A 21,246-nucleotide genomic window follows, 5' to 3' on the forward strand; every position below is an offset into this window, starting at 1 on the left:
AAAATCTATACCATTTACACATATTTCAATGTCTGGGGATAGTTACTTCATTTAGAAATAGTTCAATGATTGGATACAAACATAGGTGGATGCATTTTTCATAATGATCTTTGCACATTTTACCCCTTGGCTTCATGCGATGGTCAGTTTTAGCCAAACGCTAAGCCACTTTTACATGAGAGAAATCGGAGGTTGAATTTACATACCTACAAAACAACTACAAAGCCATTTCTGGAACCTTAACTTACAAATCCTATCCCTCAAGAATTGTTACAATTAGACCACTTTGTTCTCACTTCTCTCCTAAGTGCTATTCTTTGACCTCCTCCCTCCCTTATGGTTAAAAAAGAAACATGTTGGAGCATAATAGCAGTAGATGTTTCCCCAGCCCTGAATTTCTCCCCCACCAACCTGAACCCCATCCCTTTGTCTCTGCTGCTCATATCTGGGCTGATTTCTGTGACGCATCACCGGATAGCCAATGAGAACGCTTCTTTTAGGTTTGTTGTTCCAGGCTTGCGTCATGGAGATACCAAAGTGGTGTTTTTGCCCAGTGATGGGCGAGAAAGGACGTAGGGCGGGGGGAGGATCTCGTGCCATGGGCAGAAGGGCACGTGTCACCCAACGAGGCCCCGTCTCTGGCCTGTCACAGGGCATCACATCTGCCAGAGAGCGTCTGAGCGAGCAATGAGCATGCATTCTCTAGCATTAGCTTTCGCCCCCGCCCTGACTCGTTAAGGAGGAATCATGCAGAATAGCAGGCTCCAATCTGCCTTCTCTGGGCTTGCGACGAATAAACAAGAGCGATTTTGGTGTGATCCCCAGTTGATCAAGCTATCCGCCTGACTGAAGATGATTCGGGGGGAAAGCGACAATATTTTGCTTAAAGTGTTAACAGTTCCCTTACTACTATTGGTGGCTTGGGCATAAACAACAGGGGCTAATCTATCAGACTGGTTTCTAAAAGACAACCAAAACAATGACAATTCAGACTTCTCTATTATGTGACAGGTTAAACCTAAACTATTTGAACACAAATTCAACATGGAACATGCTAACACAACACATAATTTCTCCTAGTTCTGACAAACATCACTTAAAAGCAAGCAAGCCAACAAGCAAGCAATGATCCTTTGATCATAAAAAGATTCTTATATCTTTCACATGTTTTCAGAGCTCAATATCTATCTCCTTAATTCTCATCATCCTAAACTTTAGGAGGGGGACAGTGAGGAAATAAACTATTCCTCAAACCATTGTGCCAACTCTTGATGGCGCCATTCAAACAATTTTCTTATTTAGTACTGACATTCTTCAGCATTCTTCAAAATAATCTGTATAAAGAACTGGACTTGTGAATCAACAAGCCGTACACAAACAGCTTTCAACCCCTGTCCCTCTTATCTGAAGTCCTCACCAGTTACCACTACCCTCTCACCCTCCCGAACATGGCCATGCTATAAGTATCTAAGACGCATAGCTTCTATACAGTCTACCCAGCTATAGAAGAGAACATTCTGTAGAGATAACATGGAACAGACAAGGAGGGGCCTCAGAATTGCTGATGCTTAACTGGTGCATGAGTCTACCTCCATCCCTCAAATATACTGGGCTGGCAGGATCTCAAAACATGGATTTTGTTTAGGGATTTGACCCTTTTGTCTCTCAATTTTTTGCCTAAAATGACACACCCAAATCTAACTGCCTGTAGCTCAGGACCTGAAGCAAGGATATGCATATTCTTGATACCATTTGAAAGTTTGTGGAAATTAATGTCGAAGAATATAACACATTAGATCTAGCAAAAGATAATACAAAAGAAAAACACATTTTTTGTGGGTTAAAATAAAATCATCTTTGAAATGCAAGAGAAAGGCCAATATATGACTTGGGAATCTAGGCACAATTTAGATTTTGGCCACTAGATGGCAGCAGTGTATGTGCAAAGTTGTTGACTGATCCAATGAACCATTGTATTTCTGTTCAAAATGTTGCATCAAGACTGCCCAAATGTGCCTAATCAGCTTATTAATACATTTAAGTTCATAACTGTGCACTCTCCTCAAACAATAGCTTGGCATTCTTTCATTGTCATAGCTACTGTAAATTGGACAGTGCCGTTAGATGAACAAGAACTTAAGCGTACTGCCCATATCAGATACGTTTTTGTCCTGTGAAATGTTCTTGTTACTTACAACCTCATGCTAATCAGCCCATGGTAGCTCAACCATCCCAGATTGACACAGATCCTGTAGAGGATAATATGTACACATTCTAAAATGAGTGCCATTGGAGAACATAATTTAAATTTGTGACTGTCTGACAGTTACAGCAAAATATATGAACAAAAATATAAACACAATGTAAAGTGTTGGCCCCATGTTTCATGAGCTGAAATAAAAAGATCCCAGAAATGTTCCATATGCAAAGAAAGCATTTTTGGGCACAAGATTTGATTACATCCCTGTTAGTGAGGATTGCTCCTTTGCCAAAAGAATCCATCCATCCACCCAACAGGTGTGGCATACCAATAAGCTGATTAAACAGCATGATCATCACACAGGTGCATCTTGTGCAGGGGACAATTAAAGGACACTAAAATTAGCAGTTTTGTCACACAACACAATGCCACAGATGTCTCAAGTTGTGGGAGCGCGCAATTAGCATGCTGACTGCAGGATTGTCCACCAGAGCTATTGTCAGAGAATTGAATATTAATTTCTCTACCATAAGCCACCTCCAACTCAGTGGGTGGGCCAGTCTCCCAAGTGAGACTCGCCAGAGACTGCCCAGCCATGTGACACCCATAGATTAAGAATTCATGAATTTATTTCAAATGACCGATTTCATTATATGAACTGTAACTAGGTAAAATATTTGAAATTATTTATATTTTTGTTCAGTATAGATTAAAACATTGCCCTGTGATTTTGCCACCACTGTTAAAGTGGTGCAGCAGGGGCTACGGATTTCAGGGCAGACTGATACAGAGACTAGACAGATACAGATGCCCCAGTTATGAAAAAGATGCCCCAGTTATGAAAAAGATAACGGCTGTTTGGAGGCCTGAACACTTCCTGTTCTATGCAGCCATCATGCTCCTGCAGACACCCTATGATACAGGAAGTGGTGCTACGACACAGTCCAATATGCCAAATCCAACCAAGCAGCTATTGAGCTGAACTGGTGTGGCAACAGCGTCATTTCACAGAGAAATTTAGAGATTAAGAGAAGTTTCCTTAGTGAAAGATAAATAGTGATAAAATGGAGCTTGTTCACATCAGTTTTTCCAGAATTCCCAAACACCTTAAAAATCATTACTAAACTGCCACTGTTCTTATCATTCAAGTCACAGCTTTATTTGATTTTTCGAAGCACAGAAATATACATTCATGTTATAATTCTTTAAAAAACTAAAAGTGACAGTATTAATGAAATCTTAAGTTTTTTGTAGAGATTAAAAGCTGCACACCCATGCAACGTTTACTGAAGTTAGAATATTCTGTGGTAACACCTAGTAGCTACTGCAGATCGAGTTCTTTAAAGAAAGACAACGTTCTTTATCAAGAATCAAATCGATTAAACTGGAAACATTGTTGGAAAAACAAAGTTGTTATTTGGATAAAGTGCCTTTTCATAGATTTGGATAAGCAAGTTCCTAAAACGTTCAAATACTGCATTAAACATGTGGAATATTGTGTGGATATGTGTGGATAATATGTGTGGATATTAAACATGTGTGGAATTATTGACCAGTTTGAGACTCCTCCTCCACACCTACTTCACATGGCTCACTTTTATTTAACAATAAGAAATGACAAAAACCTACGAGGGTTACTTTCTCCTCACACTATGGGCCCGCCTTCAGTCATTACCAGATACATCTCAAATGCAGATAGCCTTCCCTTAAAAAATAATTACTGTTCAGGTATTTTACACGCAGTCATATGCTTGGAGAACTGGCACGTTTCACAGTACATTAGAATAATTAGTTTGGCATTTTTCTATCCCTTTTTAGCGCAGAACAGTATTGATGGCATCTTGCACGCATGTACCTTGGCAACAACTAAAGCTCAGGCCCAGCCTTACCATAGACAGCTGGTAGTACCCCCCTCCTATCAGGACCACACGAACCCCACCGTGGGCCTTTCTTCACACACACACACACACACACACACACACACAAATTGGTGTGAAAAATTAACAAGATACCCTTAAAAGCAGCAGCCCCCAAACTCTCCTCGCATTGGGAGTGATCCCAGTAAAACGCCAGTGTGTGAACGACGTGACTATGAATGATTGGTTGTGAAAAGGTGTTGTTCTGGACACCGACATCTCCATGTCTCCTCTCCACAACATCTCCGCGTTGGTTCGTCTTCTCTCCAGGTTCAAAGCAGACTGGCGCATGGGGGGAGGGGTGTCTTCAGGGGGTATGGGGATCTCTCCTCTTCTGGAGCCTCTGGACCTTCTCGGTCATCCGTTTGGCACTGTAGTAGGACAGGCTTAGGCCCATGATGGCGAGCATCATGGCTATCTGGTTGACCACACGGTCCTGTGGCTGGGTCTGCACCTCACCCGCCACCTGTCTCTAGAGAGAACACACAAAAGGCGAGTGATCAATGCATGGGTCGGAGAATATATCTGGAAAAACTAATGCCTAAAATTTTGCCTAAGTCAAAGATTGTATAAAAAGATAATTGAATGTGACGAAACATGACAATGTACAGAAATTAAAAGAGGTAATAAAAGCTTCTTCCTTTCATAAACGATACCAAAAACCCAACTTCCCCAACACCACCAGCGTTCCACAGTGCCCTGTCATGTGCCCAGGGTTGTGGTTAGAACAGTTATTAAATATTTAGAGGGCAAGGAAAGATTTTAGCAAAAAAGGGGGCACAATGTTCTTGGTACACAAGACCAAACTCCTTGCACGCTATACCAAAGGGCAGGTGCAGAAAGTTCCCTCACATCAGGAGGGTGTGTGGACAATACAGTCTCCCTCTTTGCACTCCATTATCCCTGGAGGGCCTCAAAGCAAATAAGATAGGAATCCATTTTAAGCTCAGGCGTTTAGAGAGCACTGCCATATCTTCAGTGAAAAAGGACTCTGGATACACCCGCAAGATAGCAACTACACTACATGGATAGAAGTATGTGGACACCTGCTCGTTGAACATCTCACTCCAAAATCCTGGGCATTAATATGCAGTTGCCCCCCCCCTTCGCTGCGATAAAAACATCCACGCTTCTGGGAAGGCTTTCCACTAGATGTTGGATCATTGCTGCAGCGACATGCTTCCATTCAGCAACAAGATCACAAGAGAGGTCGTGCACTGATGTTAGGCGATTACGCCTGGCTCGAAGTCGGCATTCCAATTCATCCCAAAGGTGTTTGATGGGGTTGAGGTCAGGTTGAGGTCAGGCCAGTCAAGTATTCTACACCGATCTCGACAAACCATGTCTGTACAGACCTGGTTTTGTGCACGGCGGCATTATCAAGCTAGAAAAGGGCATCTGCCAGATGGTGAAGTGTAATTCATCACTCCAGAGAACATGTTTCCACTGCTCCAGAGTTCAATGGTGGCGAGCTTTATACCACTCCAGCCGACACGTGGCATTGCGCATGGTGCGGTTGCAAGCCTAAGAAGCTCCCGACCATTGTGTTGACGTTGCTTCCAGGGGCAGTTTGGAACTCGGTAGTGAGTATCGCAACCGCTGACAGGCGATTTTTACACGCTATGAACTTCAGCACTTGGCGGCCCCGTTCTGTGAGGTTGTGAGGCCTACCACTTCGCGGCTGAGCCGCTGTTGCTCCTAGACGTTTCCACTTCACAATAACAGCACTTACAGTTGACTGCGGCAGTTCTAGTAGGGCAGAAATTTGACTGATTTGTTGGAAAGGTGGCATCCTATGACGGTGCCACATTGAAAGTCACAGAGCTCTTCAGTAAGGCCATTCTAATGTTTGTCTATGGCTATGTGCTCGACTTTATATACCTGTCAGCAATGGGTGTGGCTGAAATAGCCAAATCCACTCATTTGTGGGGGTGTCCATATACTTTTGTATCTATAGTGTATGTATGGAAGTGGGATTAGAGAGGTCTGGGGCTCAGAGGGGTTGGGTTAAATGCGGAAGACACATTTCAGTTGAACTGACTCTGTTTCCCCACTTTCCCTGTCAATGAGGATGTTAGAGACATCTGATTGCCTATGCCCACCTGAAAGCTCTCTCACTAATGGAGAGTATTGATTTAATAACCACATGGATAACTTCTTGTATCTGAAAGCATTTTAACCATCATAAATCCAACCATAAATCCAATCAAGAATGCAGAGAAGTGCTCACTTCCATCACACATATTCAAATCCTCCAACTACAAAGGAAATCAATTGTCACAGCAACATGTGGAATTTCACATAACAGCGAGTCACTTTCATCTAAAGTCTGTACTGGGGTCTTTGTTTTCCGAATTAGTAAAAATAACAGAAAACACTTTACACAAATGACGACATGCATCACATTCATGACTGTAAAGGATTATTGCGGTGGAGGAGGAAATACTATCGCCAACATTAGCGTTGATGCTAATCATATCAGTGGCTTTGTTGATGAAAGCAGATTGTGGGTGTCAGATGGGGTGGGGGGTCCTGGGAAAAGCGGCTACCATTATACACCAGGCCCAGATTCCCGCCTGGCTGAATTCAACATGGACTGACAAGTTAGTGTTGGTAATGCAGTTTTAACAACTGGTCACATACCTCGTTTAGAGTCTACAGTAGAACTCAGGCAAAAAGGGGGAAAACACTACTTACATTTTAAGAGGATTAGAGAGGCAGTTTTAATTTGCTTTCAGCTACTGGGTGTGAGCAGGGAACCCATGGCCTTGGAGTAACACTCAAATACTCTGAAGTGATCCATTTTTCATTTCACTTACATCCACATCCGAGCCAAGGGGGGGTGTCACTGCTCTCACTGCTCTCACCTTGTGTCACTGCTCTTACTTTCCAAGTCAAGTGAATCATCTGAGCTGGCATTTCCTAAGTCAACAAGTACTCTATTGAAAAATCAGTCATGGCCATTATTGTTATTCAAGCCTAAAGACCAGCAAATACAAAACTGTTAAAGGGAGAATAGGAATTTAATTGACTGGGTGGGTGCGGACATGGTGTCCAGATGATTGATTACTAATGTATCTGCAACACAATACTGGTATTTAGTTTTTCTGAAATGGAATGTTTTTTTTTATTTATTTTTTACAATCAAGTGTTGACGCTTCCATATGGACTGCATCTTTACAGGATTCAGTGCTGACTCACCGTAACAAGTCATATCAATAAGTAGACCGAATCGTCAATATATTTCCATGAATTCATACAGTATTGGGCACACCCAAAACGAAAAGTTCATCAATAGTTTACAAACCTGTAGGAGGCGGAAGTATCCAGGTGTCAGTCTGCCCAGTCTGATGATCATGTCTGTAGTGGGTCTGGGGTTGGTTTCTTTGTTCGGTGTGTTGATGCAGCTCTGGTCTGGAGACCTGCAGAGAAAGAGATAATGGAGTCACGCCATCTGACCACTAAGCCAATAGGAAACGATAATTCATCCCATGTGTAGAGGCATACTGATGTTTTCAGAACCATCCAAGTAGAAAACAATAGCGTAAAACTAAACTTTGTTAAAACACTGAGGGGGGGAGAGAAGAAGAAATGTGCTTACAAATGAAACCAAAGCCGCTCTTCAAGTTTGATACCGGCGACAGACTGGCATAATGAGAAACGCGGCCGTTCTCTATGCTTGCAAATAAACTCAAACCATTTGAACGGCTTCAAGAAAGGGAACAGTTCTTGCCTGAGGCGAAGACTAAGAACAAACCCAGTCTCCCTGATCCGGTCCAGTGCAGTCTAGTCTCATTACAGACAAACCCATTCAGAAAAAAGTACCGTCGTCAGGACTAACATCTGGTCTGGTTTTGGACCTGACACAGTTTCTCAGAACCTTTAAATTTTTTTTAATAATGATCTCAAATCAGCACATCTGAACTAGATCTGACAAGGGCAGCAATGATGCTATTCACGAAGCCGTGAACTTGACCCGAAAAACATTTGGGGGGGGGGCAAACACTAAATAGATCCTAATTAACTCGTTATGCCATCATCTAAATGCATCTCTCCATGACCAATAACATGGGTCCTATGTCGAAGTTCACCAATCCGTGAACATCGCATCAATAACGACAATTTCACTGGGGAGGCCAGGGGAAAAGCTGGCAGTGTGCAGGGAAGGTAGAAACATGTGAGGTATACATCTGCCAACCTGGTTGTGATTACACCCTTTTTTTCAGGCAAAAAAAAGAGGAATGCGCCAAACAAACCAAAAAATTACTAGAAATGTCAGGTTTCCGACTTGCTCCTGGGCAAAAAGCTGTCCGGAATGTAGTCGTAAAAAAAAAAAAAAAAAAAAAAGTGGGATCCTCCACACCTTCGACAGGCTCTGTGTTAAAGATCTTGTAGCTGCTACTCCAACTGGCCAGTCTGAATTCCAACCATCTAGCACCCAGACAACCGAAGAGCACCTGGTAGTTTGGGTACCCAACAGTGTGACGAACTACGGAGAAAGCTTCGGCTTTATGCTCCGCCCTATTATATATCCCAGTCTCACCCAACCAGATCTGCAGACTTGCCCAACACACACACACACACACACACACACACACACACACACACACAGCTGTCAAAATGCATCACTCTCAGTGGCTTGCGCTCTAACACACTCAAGCCCAACCCTCCTCCCCACCACAATAGTATAAAAACTCTGTGACCTGTCAGATGGTATTTGCTCATCCAGCCAACACATTGGAAAGAGAGAAAAAAAAAAAAGTGTTTATAAGCTTAACAGCACACGTCTAAGGAAACGTGTGTGTCAACGCGTTGGATTATGTAACATTGATCTGCCCTCTCTCCAACAGTAGCAGAAATATCAGGATTTTCCTTCCAGAATTGACCACTCCTTGTTCATGTTGACTTGGAAGAACAACATCATTCACATTAGTGGGTCATTTCACCTTTATGATTGTGGAGTCTGTGTTACATAAGCTCCTTCCATTTCACTGGGCTAATATTTGCCGTTTCTCTTCCAGAAATCTTCCAAACAATGATGTAACCAATGTTGACTCCACCTAATCGTTGAGTCTTCACCATAATCTTACTTTTAATTATGTTAATGGCTTCATGCCAAATTATGGCATTGCTCGACATCCATACTGTTGATGGACAATGACCTCACAACCTTGTAGTAGTATCCCATCACGCCATGCTAGATCAATGTCCTTTTGGGCAATGCTACTTGATGAGTTCTATATCTTTGAGGGGTTCCTTCACTACTCAACTATCAAAGACGTGTTACTACAGAGATTCATGGCCAAAGCCAGCTACATCACCTTGTGGCCAATATCACACAGTAGACCAATCAAAAGCCTTCTTTAAATCTGCCAGCAAAGCAGGGGTCCGATAAACAACCTTAAAATAATCTGATTGTTGGGTCTCCATTCAAGTAATCCAATTTGGGGATTCAATTAAAGTCAATCTATGGTTTTGAACAGGTTCTCTGTCGACATTCTCAAAACTAATAAAATAACATACAGATATCAATTTATCCAATGTAATTCAATTGACAAAAATCAGGGACAATTGTCTGGTAAACCAATTTTGGGAATTGGAACTCTGGAATGTTTTGAGGTAGAGGTTTGGATATCGGCTAAATCTATTAAAAAATATATATGAGTACAGTGAGAAGACATCCAGCCTCATCAATACATCCTCTCAAATGACATGCGAATTCCCAGACCTTTTTGGGTTATGATCTTTGCAGTGAACATGGCGTCAGATCACGCTATAAAATGCCTGCTTAAGAGCTGCTTTCAGACCAAGAAGAAAGGGACAGAGGCTGCGAAAACACACTAAAGGGGGATGGGTTGGGGAGAGAGAGCTAGAGCAGCAGCCCTCTGCAAAAATGACCTAATCTCTCTCTCTGTCTTAATTCCAATTTAAGGGCTTTATTGGCATGGGAAACATAGGTTAACATAGCCAAAGTAAGTGAAGAATAAAGTGAAATTAACAAAAATTAACAGTAAGCATAACGCTCACAGAAGTCCCAAAAGAACAGACATTTCAAATGTCATGTATACACACACACTGCTCAAAAAAATAAAGGGAACACTAAAATAACACATCCTAGATCTGAATGAATGAAATATTCTTATTAAATACTTTTTTTCTTTACATAGTTGAATGTGCTGACAACAAAATCACACAAATTATCAATGGAAATCAAATTTATCAACCCATGGAGGTCTGGATTTGGAGTCACACTTAAAATTAAAAGTGGAAAACCACACTACAGGCTGATCCAACTTTGATGTAATGTCCATAAAACAAGTCAAAATCAGGCTCAGTAGTGTGTGTGGCCTCCACGTGCCTGTATGACCTCCCTACAACACCTGGGCATGCTCCTGATGAGGTGGCGGATGGTCTCCTGAGGGTTCTCCTCCCAGACCTGGACTAAAGCATCCGCCAACTCCTGGACAGTCTGTGGTGCAACGTGGTGTTGGTGGATGGAGCGAGACATGATGTCCCAGATGTGCTCAATTGGATTAAGGTCTGGGGAACGGGCGGGCCAGTCCATAGCATCAATGCCTTTCTCTTGCAGGAACTGCAGACACTCCAGCCACATGAGGTCTAGCATTGTCTTGCATTAGGAGGAACCCAGGGCCAACCGCACCAGCATATGGTCTCACAAGGGGTCTGAGGATCTCATCTCGGTACCTAATGGCAGTCAGGCTACCTCTAGCGAGCACATGGAGGGCTGTGCGGCACCCCAAAGAAATGCCACCCCACACCATGACTGACCCACCGCCCAACCGGTCATGCTGTAGGATGTTGCAGGCAGCAGAACGTTCTCCACGGCGTCTCCAGACTCTGTCACGTCTGTCACATGTGCTCAGTGTGAACCTGCTTTCATCTGTGAAGAGCACAGGGTGCCAGTGGTGAATTTGCCAATCTTGGTGTTCTCTGGCAAATGCCAAACGTCCTGCACGGTGTTGGGCTGTAAGCACAACCCCCACCTGTGGACGTCGGGCCCTCATACCACCCTCATGGAGTCTGTTTCTGACCGTTTGAGCAGACACATGCACATTTGTGGCCTGCTGGAGGTCCTTTTGCAGGGCTCTGGCAGTACTGCTCCTCCTTGCACAAAGGTGGAGGTAGCGGTCCTGCTGCTGGGTTGTTGCCCTCCTACGGCCTCCTCCACATCTCCTGATGTACTGGCCCGTCTCCTGGTAGCGCCTCCATGTTCCGGACACTACGCTGACAGACACACAGCAAACCTTCTTGCCACAGCTCGCATTGATGTGCCATCTTGGATGAGCTGCACTACCTGAACCACTTGTGTGGGTTGTAGACTCCGTCTCATGCTACCACTAGAGTGAAAGCACCGCCAGCATTCAAAAGTGACCAAAACATCAGCCAGGAAGCATAGGAACTGAGAAGTGGTCTGTGGTCACCACCTGCAGAACCACTCCTTTATTGGGGGTGTCTTGCTAATTGCCTATAATTTCCACCTGTTGTCTATTCCATTTGCACAACAGCATGTGAAATTTATTGTCAATCAGTGTTGCTTCCTAAGTGGACAGTTTGATTTCACAGAAGTGTGATGGACTTGGAGTTACATTGTGTTGTTTAAATGTTCCCTTTATTTTTTTGAGCAGTATATGTGTTGTAATAATGTACAAATAGTTCAAGTACAAAATGGAAAATAAATCAAATATGGGTTGTATTTACAATGGTGTTTGTTCTACACTGGTTGCCTTTGTGTTGCAATAAGTCACAAATCTTGCTGCTGTGAAAGCACACTGGTATTTCACCCAGTAAATAAGTCTCTCACATATGGTCATACATTTGGCAGGAGGTTAGGAAGTGCAGCTCAGTTTCCACCTCATTTTGTGGGCAGTGTGCACATAGCCCGTCTTCTCTTGAGAGCCAGGTCTGCCCAGGTCGGCCTTTCTCAATAACAAGGCTATGCTCACTGAGTCTGTACATAGTCAAAGCGTTCTTTAAATTTGGGTCACTCACAGTGGTCAGGTATTCTGCACTGTGTACTCTCTGTTTAGGACCAAATAGCATTCTAGTTTGCGCTGTTTTTTGTTCATTCTTTCCAATGTGTCAAGTAATGATTTCATGATTTGGTTGGGTCTAATTGGTGTTGCTGTCCTGGGGGCTCTGTGGGGGTCTGTTTGTTTGTGAACAGAGCTCCAGGACCAGCTTGCTTAGGGGACTCTTCTCCAGGTTTGTCTCGCTGTAGGTGATGGTTGTTATGGAAGGTTTGGGAATCACTTCCTTTTAGTTGGTTGTAGAATTTAGAATTTTCTGGATTTTGATCATTAGCGGGTATCGGCCTAATTCTGCATGCATTATTTGGAGTTTTTACGTTGTAAACAGAGGATATTTATGCAGAATTCAAATCACTCCCTCTCTGACTCAAGAGCAGTAAAAATGTGAGCACATACAGCAAGCCCCCAAACTCACAGCCAATGACAGCCTTCTAAAGCTCCTTCCTCCCTCCCATCTTCCCACATAGTCACTCCCAGTACTGTTCCCATCTAAACTCCAAGTTGTTCAAGAGGTTCATTCTCTCCTCAGAGTCACCGATCTGACAGCAACGGCTCCGTAGCAGCATTACAAATCTGATCGATTTAAAAAGGTTTGTAATCTCCATTCTCCCCAATGCTTACTGGGCTTAAGACCTTCCCTCTACTTCACATGACTGTAGTGTGTGCACTAGTTCCCATAATTTCCTCATTCGAGCAGCGATAAGCCATGCCGACGTAGAGCATGCGCGCATTGACTGGCTTGTCCTCGTTTCTGTGGCGTAGAGTGGAAATCAGATCTGGTCAAGGGGCTTGCAAAAAAAAAAATGGTCAGAATAATGTAATCCTTCATCAAGAGGGGAAAGCATCACCACAACCCGCACAGTCAAGCCCCCTATGTCTGTGGTTGTCGTGATTCACAGTCAAGCCCCCTATGTCTGTGGTTGTCGTGATTCACAGTCAAGCCCCCTATGTCTGTGGTTGTCGTGATTCACAGTCAAGCCCCCTATGTCTGTGGTTGTCGTGATTCACAGTCAAGCCCCCTATGTCTGTGGTTGTCGTGATTCACAGTCAAGCCCCCTATGTCTGTGGTTGTCGTGATTCACAGTCAAGCCCCCTATGTCTGTGGTTGTCGTGATTCACAGTCAAGCCCCCTATGTCTGTGGTTGTTGTGATTCACAGTCAAGCCCCCTATGTCTGTGGTTGTCGTGATTCACAGTCAAGCCCCCTATGTCTGTGGTTGTCGTGATTCACAGTCAAGCCCCCTATGTCTGTGGTTGTCGTGATTCACAGTCAAGCCCCCTATGTCTGTGGTTGTCGTGATTCACAGTCAAGCCCCTATGTCTGTGGTTGTCGTGATTCACAGTCAAGCCCCCTATGTCTGTGGTTGTCGTGATTCACAGTCAAGCCCCCTATGTCTGTGGTTGTCGTGATTCACAGTCAAGCCCCCTATGTCTGTGGTTGTCGTGATTCACAGGCAAGCCCCCTATGTCTGTGGTTGTCGTGATTCACAGTCAAGCCCCCTATGTCTGTGGTTGTCGTGATTCACAGTCAAGCCGCCTATGTCTGTGGTTGTCGTGATTCACAGTCAAGCCGCCTATGTCTGTGGTTGTCGTGATTCACAGTCAAGCCGCCTATGTCTGTGGTTGTCGTGATTCACAGTCAAGCCCCCTATGTCTGTGGTTGTCGTGATTCACAGTCAAGCCGCCTATGTCTGTGGTTGTCGTGATTCACAGTCAAGCCGCCTATGTCTGTGGTTGTCGTGATTCACAGTCAAGCCCCCTATGTCTGTGGTTGTCGTGATTCACAGTCAAGCCGCCTATGTCTGTGGTTGTCGTGATTCACAGTCAAGCCCCCTATGTCTGTGGTTGTCGTGATTCACAGGCAAACCATCAGCTGTGCTTGAAGGAGTCCCAGGCCCAAAATTAAATTGTGGGAGTTTTTCCAGAAGTGGCACATGCACCTAATCTGAAGTGAGTCTTGCTCTGAAAAAGGAGGGCCACCACTTCCATTACATGTCTTTGCAGTGTGGCTTGTAAACAAGACCTTTGGACACTCAAGACCATTAGCACAAGCCATTTGAAGTCAAATCAAAACCAAAGGGCGTGTGATGACAATCAATCGTCAATTGGCATTGAGACATTGATTACATTGCTTAATTCATGAAAATGTAAAGATCACATAACGTATGATGCTTCTAGGAATCTCATATCAATACATTATCACCATATGATGCACTCTCGACTAGTGTGGGAGGGGTGGATAGGGGACGTATAGTCTTATCGGAGATACAGCAGAAGTTAACCAGAGATCAAAGTGAAGGGTTTAATCAGTTTAGTCCTGCAAAAAGGTCAAACTTACGCATGACCACACACACACACACACACACACACACACACACACACACACACACACACACACACACACACACACACACACACACACACACACACACACACACACACACGGTGAGAGGTGAACATTTTGGGACGGCAGGTAGCCTAGTGGTTAGTGTTGGGCCAGTAACCGAAAGGTTGCTGGTTTGAATCCCAGAGCTGACAAGGTAAAAATCCGTTGTTCTGCCCCTGAACAAGGCAGTTAGCCACTGTTCCCTGGTAGGCAGTCATTGTAAATAAGAATTTGTTCTTAACTGACTTGCCTAGTTAAAAAAAAAAAAATAGGCCTATTGTACATTTTAAAACACAACAGACAGCAAATTCTAATGACAAACACCCACGTGTGAAATTATGCCCATATGTAATTAACTGAAAAAGGTGTTGCTGAATTTCACATACCCCACCCTATGTGACCCTCCCCTCCAGACATGCCAGTGCCATTTTAATCACCCCATTGTTCTCCCAGCATTTCCCAGTCAAAGCCCCAATACCGCCACCTCAAACCTGGAAGGGAGGATTGCTGCTGCCACCTGCCTCTTGCATGTGTGAACTACCACTACAGTTGTTACAGTATTCACACATATAGTTGTACTTTTTTCAGTTAAACTAACAAATGTAGTAAAACCTTATTGATTTACCATGTTTTCTGAAGAGATTTACACAAGAGTTTAATAATCCTATGAAATGCATCAATTGCCATCAAATCATTACCTAATAAATCTAGTTGCCAGGACACCAGGGTTAACACCCCTACTCTTACGATAAGTGCCATGGGCTCTTCAGTGACCACAAAGAGTCAGGACACCCGTTTAAAGTCCCATCCTACACAGGGAAACGTCTCCAATCACTGTCCTGGGGCATTGGGATATATATATATATATTTTAAAGACATGAGGAAAGGGTGCCTCCTACTGACCGTCCAACACCACTTCCAGCAGCATCTGGTCTCCATTCCAGGACCAACCCTGCTAAGCTTCAGAAGCAAGCCAGCAGTGGGATGCAGGGTGGTATGCTGCTAGCAAGAACCAAAACAGTTGCACCGTATTTCATAGGCTGTTGAAACAAGACGCTTTCCAATTTAGCAGACATCAACAAAATACAATGAATACATTTAGATAAGCAGTGCTGCAGAGTAATTGGACTGGCCCAGCGTCGTCTAGGTTTGGCAGTCAATGTAAATAAGAATGTTAACGGGCATGCCTAGTTACAAATTAAAATAATTGCTCTCAAGGGTGATAAACTGGCAAAACTAAGGCTGTTCACATAGGCATTCTGATCTTTTTTTCCCCCACCAAATTGGTATTTTGACCAATCACATGAGTTTATTTTTACAGGGACAGTGCACATTAATCAACGTTTCAGTAAATGTTCTGGTTTTAGCCAGCCGGCTAATTTTCAACCGCAGTCCCTGGGCAGGTTATTCAAAACAATTACAATACAGACAATCAGTGAGCAGCGAGCAGAGAAAACATAGGACAAGCAAGACGTAGCATGCAGACAGAGCAACACAGCACAAAAAGCAACAAGACAAAATCCATTTCCAAACATGGAAAGCAACAGTGTTTCCACACCTCACAAGCAACAGACATGGAAAGCGGCAAAACACAGCTAGGGATTATGTTCACTAGTCTGACCGGCCTTGAGGCATGTCTTTATGTTTTTGTGAAAATGTGATAGGTGGTGCAGTTGTGTCTCTGATGGCAGTGTATTCCAAACATGGAACGCGCTCACGGAGAATGCAGATTGACTAAAGGTGCTTTTCCATAAGTAAACTATACAGTCACCACTCATGGCAGACCTTGTGGATCTGCTCCCATATGTTTGGGTTTTCTGTTTAACAAAAGTACTGAGTGGAGGGGAAGCCAGGCATTTAGGATCTTGAATACAAGACATGCGTCGGTGTATTGCACAAGATTTTTCTGAGGATGTAACAGTGATGGCTATTGGGCTTCCTATCAAGCGCCTGTTCATAGACAGACACTGGGTTTAAATGTTGTACAGCAAGCTTGGGCCCAACTAGTCAAGCAGTATGTTAAGTGGGGGAGTATCATAGATTTGAACTACAGTTTTGCTACCTCAATAGTCAAACAAAGTCCGCGGCCCTAGCAGAGTAAGAGGAACAACTACTTCAAGAACTACTTCAGAGCGAGTGACGTCACCGATTTAAATTATTAGCGCGCACCCCGCTAACCAATTCACATCGGTTACATATGCACATATATCACTGTATCATCTGCATACATTTGAACTTCAGGCCCAGTACATACAGAAGGCAGCTCATTAATGTACAAGCTGAACAGGAGGGGCCCCAGTATTGACCCTTGGGGCACGCCCACATCATAGCTAAGAGTGGGAGACAGCTCATTGCTCACACACCGAGTTCTGCCTTCAAGGTATGATTTCATCCATCTCAAGGTATCGGGGGAAAAGTTGAACTTGGACAACGTTGTGAGGAGAACCTCATGGTTAACAGTATCAAAAGCCTTCATTAGGTCCAGAACCACAGCCTCAACAACGCCCCCGTTGTCTGACAGGGCGGCAGGTAGCCTAGTGGTTAGAGCAACGGGTCAGTAACCGAAAGGTTGCTAGATCAAATCCGAGCTGACAAGGTAAAAATATGTTGTTCTGCCCCTGAACACAACAGTTAACCCCCGTTCCTAGGCTGTCATTATAAATAAGAAGTTGTGCTTAACTGACTTGCTTAGTTAAGCGGTTCAATTTTTAAAAATCTTGGACTTCACATTTTCCAGAAGAAAGCAGTTGGCCGTTTTTGTGGAGTGTTTTGCTCCGAAGCCAAACCGCATGGAGTGTAATGTGAAAGGGCTGTTGATGTGGGCAATCAGTTGTTCTGCTACACACTTTAACACCACAGGTAGTATACTAGTGGGCCTGTAGTTACTCACGTCAGCAGGGTCACCCGATTTAAAGATTGTCGTTATTATGGCCAAATTCCAGACCCATGGAAACACCCCCTGACCAATAGATGTGTTGGTGACCTTAGTAATGGGGCCAATGAGTGAATGTAGTTTGTAAGAAAGGTAGAGTCCAGCCCAAACACATCTTTGGCTTTAGAGTTCTTTAGTGACCTAATCACCTTGCTCCACTCCGACTCAGAAACCGCCCTTAGGTTGAGTGTCATTCACTAGCACTGAGCCCAAGAAACCAGTGGAGGGGTTCTGTGTCAGTACCCTGACAGAGTCAACAAAGTAGGAATTGAAGGCTATTGCGACTGCATCCTGTGTTAAATTGTCATTCACCATGATATCAAGTATTTTTGCAGTGTTACTATGGTCTTTCCCTGTTAACTTTTTTTTAATTTTTAGATTCTCCCAGATCAATTTAGAATTTCCCTTCGCTGCACCAATTATGTTAATAAAAAAAATGTTTGCCTTGGCCTGTCTGATTTATTTCTCAACATGGTAAATCTACATCTGTCATGCTCTAATTTGTACTTTAAGGATATTTTTAGAGCATGATCTCGTTCTTTCATCAGTTAGCAGATTTCTCCATTTAGCCAAGGAATAGTGCTCTTTTGGCCAAGTTTGGATTTGATTTTCTTTAGGAAGCCATTTGTTGTAGTCTGGATTGTGGATAGAAAAACCTAAGTATTTGCTTCCACATCTGTATAGGACAAGAGATCATTCCAGTTCATTACCTTAATTACGTTTTCAAAATAATGAATAATTCTTAGAAAGCCTGGTCAACTCAGAATACCTAACAGTAGAGGTTAAACCTGTTCTTAGAAAGCTTTCTGGCTATAAGTGTCAGAGTATGATCAGATAGCCCAGTAACCATATTGAATTATTTAGTCAGTCACGCTCTCTGGTTTAATTACTGAACACCAGATCAATCTGTGTTTTAGAGCAACAAGTCACCCTGGTTGGCCCTTTAACTAGCTGCGTAAGGTTAAAGGTATTAGTGATCAGTTTGAGGGTTTTCCTACAAGACTTTTCTTCATAATGAATGTTAAAATCTACCATTAAGATGACCTCTTTCCCCAAAATCACATTCCCTCAGCATGTTATTAAACTGATCAAAAACACTTTTGGTAGAAGGCGGTCTATACATCCCAATAAGGGTCAAATACATTTGGTGAGATAGTGTAATGTTTAGGCCAATACATTCTAGTTCATTATCACATGACCACTCAATTTGTTTACATCGTATATGTTCTTTAATGTAAATCATCACACCCCCTCTAACTTCAATCCTGTCTCTCCTGAAAACATTGTAGCCAGGCACAATCAAAGCAGCATATGGAGTTTTTAAATGGAGCCATGTCTCTGAAAGGCAGAGGAAGTCAAGGTGGAGTCTGTGAGAAGATGTTGAATGTATCACTTTTTGGAGTGTTCAAGTGCCCCCTTTTTAGTCCCTTGGGATTAGCTCGTGGGTCCCAGATAACTCGAGTGATTGAAAAAAAAGTTTCATTTTCTGTGTTTGGGCTGCTTGCACTGGATGCAGGAACTAATCGCGTGCGAGAAGTTGCGTCAGGGATCGCGTATATCGACTTGGATATGTTTGGAGAGTCAAAATCCAATTTGGAGCCGGGTGACTCGAGAGAAACCATGGGACTATAGCACTCACCCACTTCCGCAGCGGCGACGATCAGTGGATCCCATCCACTGCGTTCCACTCCAGTGAGTATCGCTGGCTCGGTGAAGTTACGCCCAGGGTTGAGTTGCACATCCCCGGAGGAGAGCCGGAGGGTAGTGAACAGGTAGTTTAACAGTTTCCAGTAAATGTTGGGACTTGTTTGTTACTCCAAAATGGTTCAGTGGAATGGGGAGCGAGGTATACTTGGCCACTATTCAGAATATTACGGTATGCTGTGTTCTTACTGTCCGCTCCCGTGGAACGGTGAGCCAATGTGTTTGGTGTTGGTATTCTCCGCCAGTAGATTGATTGTGTCATCCCAGCAAGGACGCACTGAGATCAGTAGGACAGCTACATAACTGACAATCGTGGCAATGTACTGGAGAAAAAACGCATAATTGCGCTTTAAATCTTTGCATTAGTTACTTAGCAGGAGTCGGCGTACACCTGCTGTTACTTTATCTAAAACATCATCTGGAGAAGCCTCCCTTCCGTCTGCCGTCTATTACGTCAAATCTTTTTTAATTAACTGGATCTGATGGTCAAAATATAAATTGTGAGAAAAACAATATTGGGCTGCCTGTCTAAGGAGTTTAAGTGGCTCATCACCAAATTAAAACCCACACCTATTAATTCCAAATGAAGAGTTAAATTTAACCAATCAATAATATCTATCCCATTGAACGGTTATACTTTAATTACAAAAAAGTTAGAAAAAAAAAAAGTATAAAATAAAACTTTGCCTAGCTGCTCCATCCATATGGTTAACCAAGTCATATTGTGACGTAAGAATCAGTTCTTCCCCCCCAAAATGTTAACAATTCAATTTTTCTACCCCTCCAGTACGTGCTCATGTCCATTGTTAGTTAATTAATAATTGAGTCAACCAATTACAAACAGTTGCAAATCAATTGTGGACACAAACTAATTTTCGTGCAAAAGTGTCATTTAAATAGTTGTAGATTGAACTGACCTGCAACTGTGCTCGGATTGAGCTGGTTTAAATGTGCTCAAACGAGGGAGTAAAAGCACACGATGGTCACGTAATCAAGCTATATAGGAAGCCAGGCCAGCCTATAGATACATGAGGTGGGTGGGGCAATCTGAGCCATGAGTGCACAAGACATTTAAGTGTGCATACAAGTCACACAGACCCCTCTGAATGGAATGTGCTCAGCTCGCCTAGTGTGATCGATAACACGTATTTCTAGTCAGAGAAAGAATGTTTCTTTATTGGTAATTAATACGTTTGTCCTATACATGAAATGTATGTTGTAGCCCTAATGAAACAGAAACAGACCGTGTTTGGTCGATGTGGTTGCGTTTGAGGTTCCCACGTTTTTATTTCGGTTTATAGGCTACATCATTGATTGACTGTTGTTGGAGTATTGCTTTCGTTGAATGGAGATAGGTTATTGGCCCAACGAGCAACATACAGACATTTAGCACACAAAATGGTTAGTTTAGTGCTCTGCTGCGTAGGCTAGTTGTATGTAGTTGAACTCTTGTCTAACGCAGGGCTGGGCAACTCCAGTTCTCGGGAGCCTGATTGGTGTCACACTGGTCTAATGCCATGGTGATGGAAGACAGAAGCTATACATTATTATAAACTGGGTGCTGATTGGCTGACAGCCATGGTATATCAGACTGTATACCACTGGTATGACGAAACATTTATTTGTACTGCTATAATTATGTTGGTAACCAGTTTATAACAGCAATAAGAAACCTCAGGGGTTTGTGGTATATGGCCAATATACCACGGCTAAGGGTGGTATCCAGGCACTCCACATTGCGTTGTGCGAAAGAACAGCCCTTAGCTGTGGTATATTGGCCATATACCACAACCCCTCATGCCTTATTGCTTAAATAGACCTAAATACATTTGGAATGTTCATATCCATTCCTCTTGTCAACACTATCCTAGAACAAATAGCAGAACTCTCAGAACCCCACCACCTTCCTCTTTCCTTTTAGGTTGCTTTCCCCTCCCCATAATTTGTTCTCCTTGTGAGAAACTTTCCCACTCCCTCTTCCCAGCTAGTCCCATTTGGGTAGTCACCCTCAAATAACTGCTAGTAGGCCTATGTGTATAGCTTAACGTTTGTCTTTGAGGA

General features: G+C 43.3%; 1 protein-coding gene across 5 annotated transcripts; it reads right to left on the reverse strand.

The window, feature by feature from the left end:
• Window positions 1-3,772: 3,772 nt before the first annotated feature.
• LOC127914284 (putative transmembrane protein ZNF593OS) lies at window positions 3,773-20,229 on the reverse strand. 5 transcript variants are annotated; one of them, XR_008087880.1, is made up of 4 exons: window positions 19,121-20,096; window positions 15,453-15,589; window positions 7,424-7,538; window positions 3,773-4,588 (listed from the first exon to the last, which is right to left on the reverse strand). XR_008087880.1 is itself a non-coding variant. In XM_052489439.1 (4 exons), exons 2-4 carry the CDS (start codon window positions 19,153-19,155, stop codon window positions 4,424-4,426), a joined length of 315 nt encoding a protein of 104 aa, XP_052345399.1. In that variant the 5' UTR covers window positions 19,156-19,508; window positions 20,103-20,172; the 3' UTR covers window positions 3,773-4,423. The 5 variants fall into 5 exon arrangements, 2 of the variants coding, with proteins under 2 accessions (XP_052345399.1, XP_052345398.1); XM_052489439.1 differs by lacking the exon at window positions 15,453-15,589 and adding an exon at window positions 20,103-20,172 and having other exon boundaries at window positions 19,121-19,508; XR_008087878.1 differs by lacking the exons at window positions 15,453-15,589; window positions 19,121-20,096 and adding an exon at window positions 20,103-20,229.
• Between the last annotated feature and the right edge of the window lie 1,017 nt (window positions 20,230-21,246).

This window comes from Oncorhynchus keta, chromosome 31 (genome assembly GCF_023373465.1).
Source record: "Oncorhynchus keta strain PuntledgeMale-10-30-2019 chromosome 31, Oket_V2, whole genome shotgun sequence".
NCBI classification, from domain to species: Eukaryota; Metazoa; Chordata; class Actinopteri; order Salmoniformes; family Salmonidae; genus Oncorhynchus; species Oncorhynchus keta.

What these genes read in the sequence shown, in the direction of transcription:
- LOC127914284 (XM_052489439.1), bottom strand. Translation starts at nt 19,155, where the DNA reads ATGGGATCCACTGATCGTCGCCGCTGCGGAAGTGG. An exon ending in CGTCGCCGCTGCGGAAGTGG is followed by an intron (nt 7,539 to 19,120) that starts GTGAGTGCTATA and finishes CTTTCTCTGCAG; the next exon opens with GTCTCCAGACCAGAGCTGCA. An exon ending in GATACTTCCGCCTCCTACAG is followed by an intron (nt 4,589 to 7,423) that starts GTTTGTAAACTA and finishes TGTTCTCTCTAG; the next exon opens with AGACAGGTGGCGGGTGAGGT.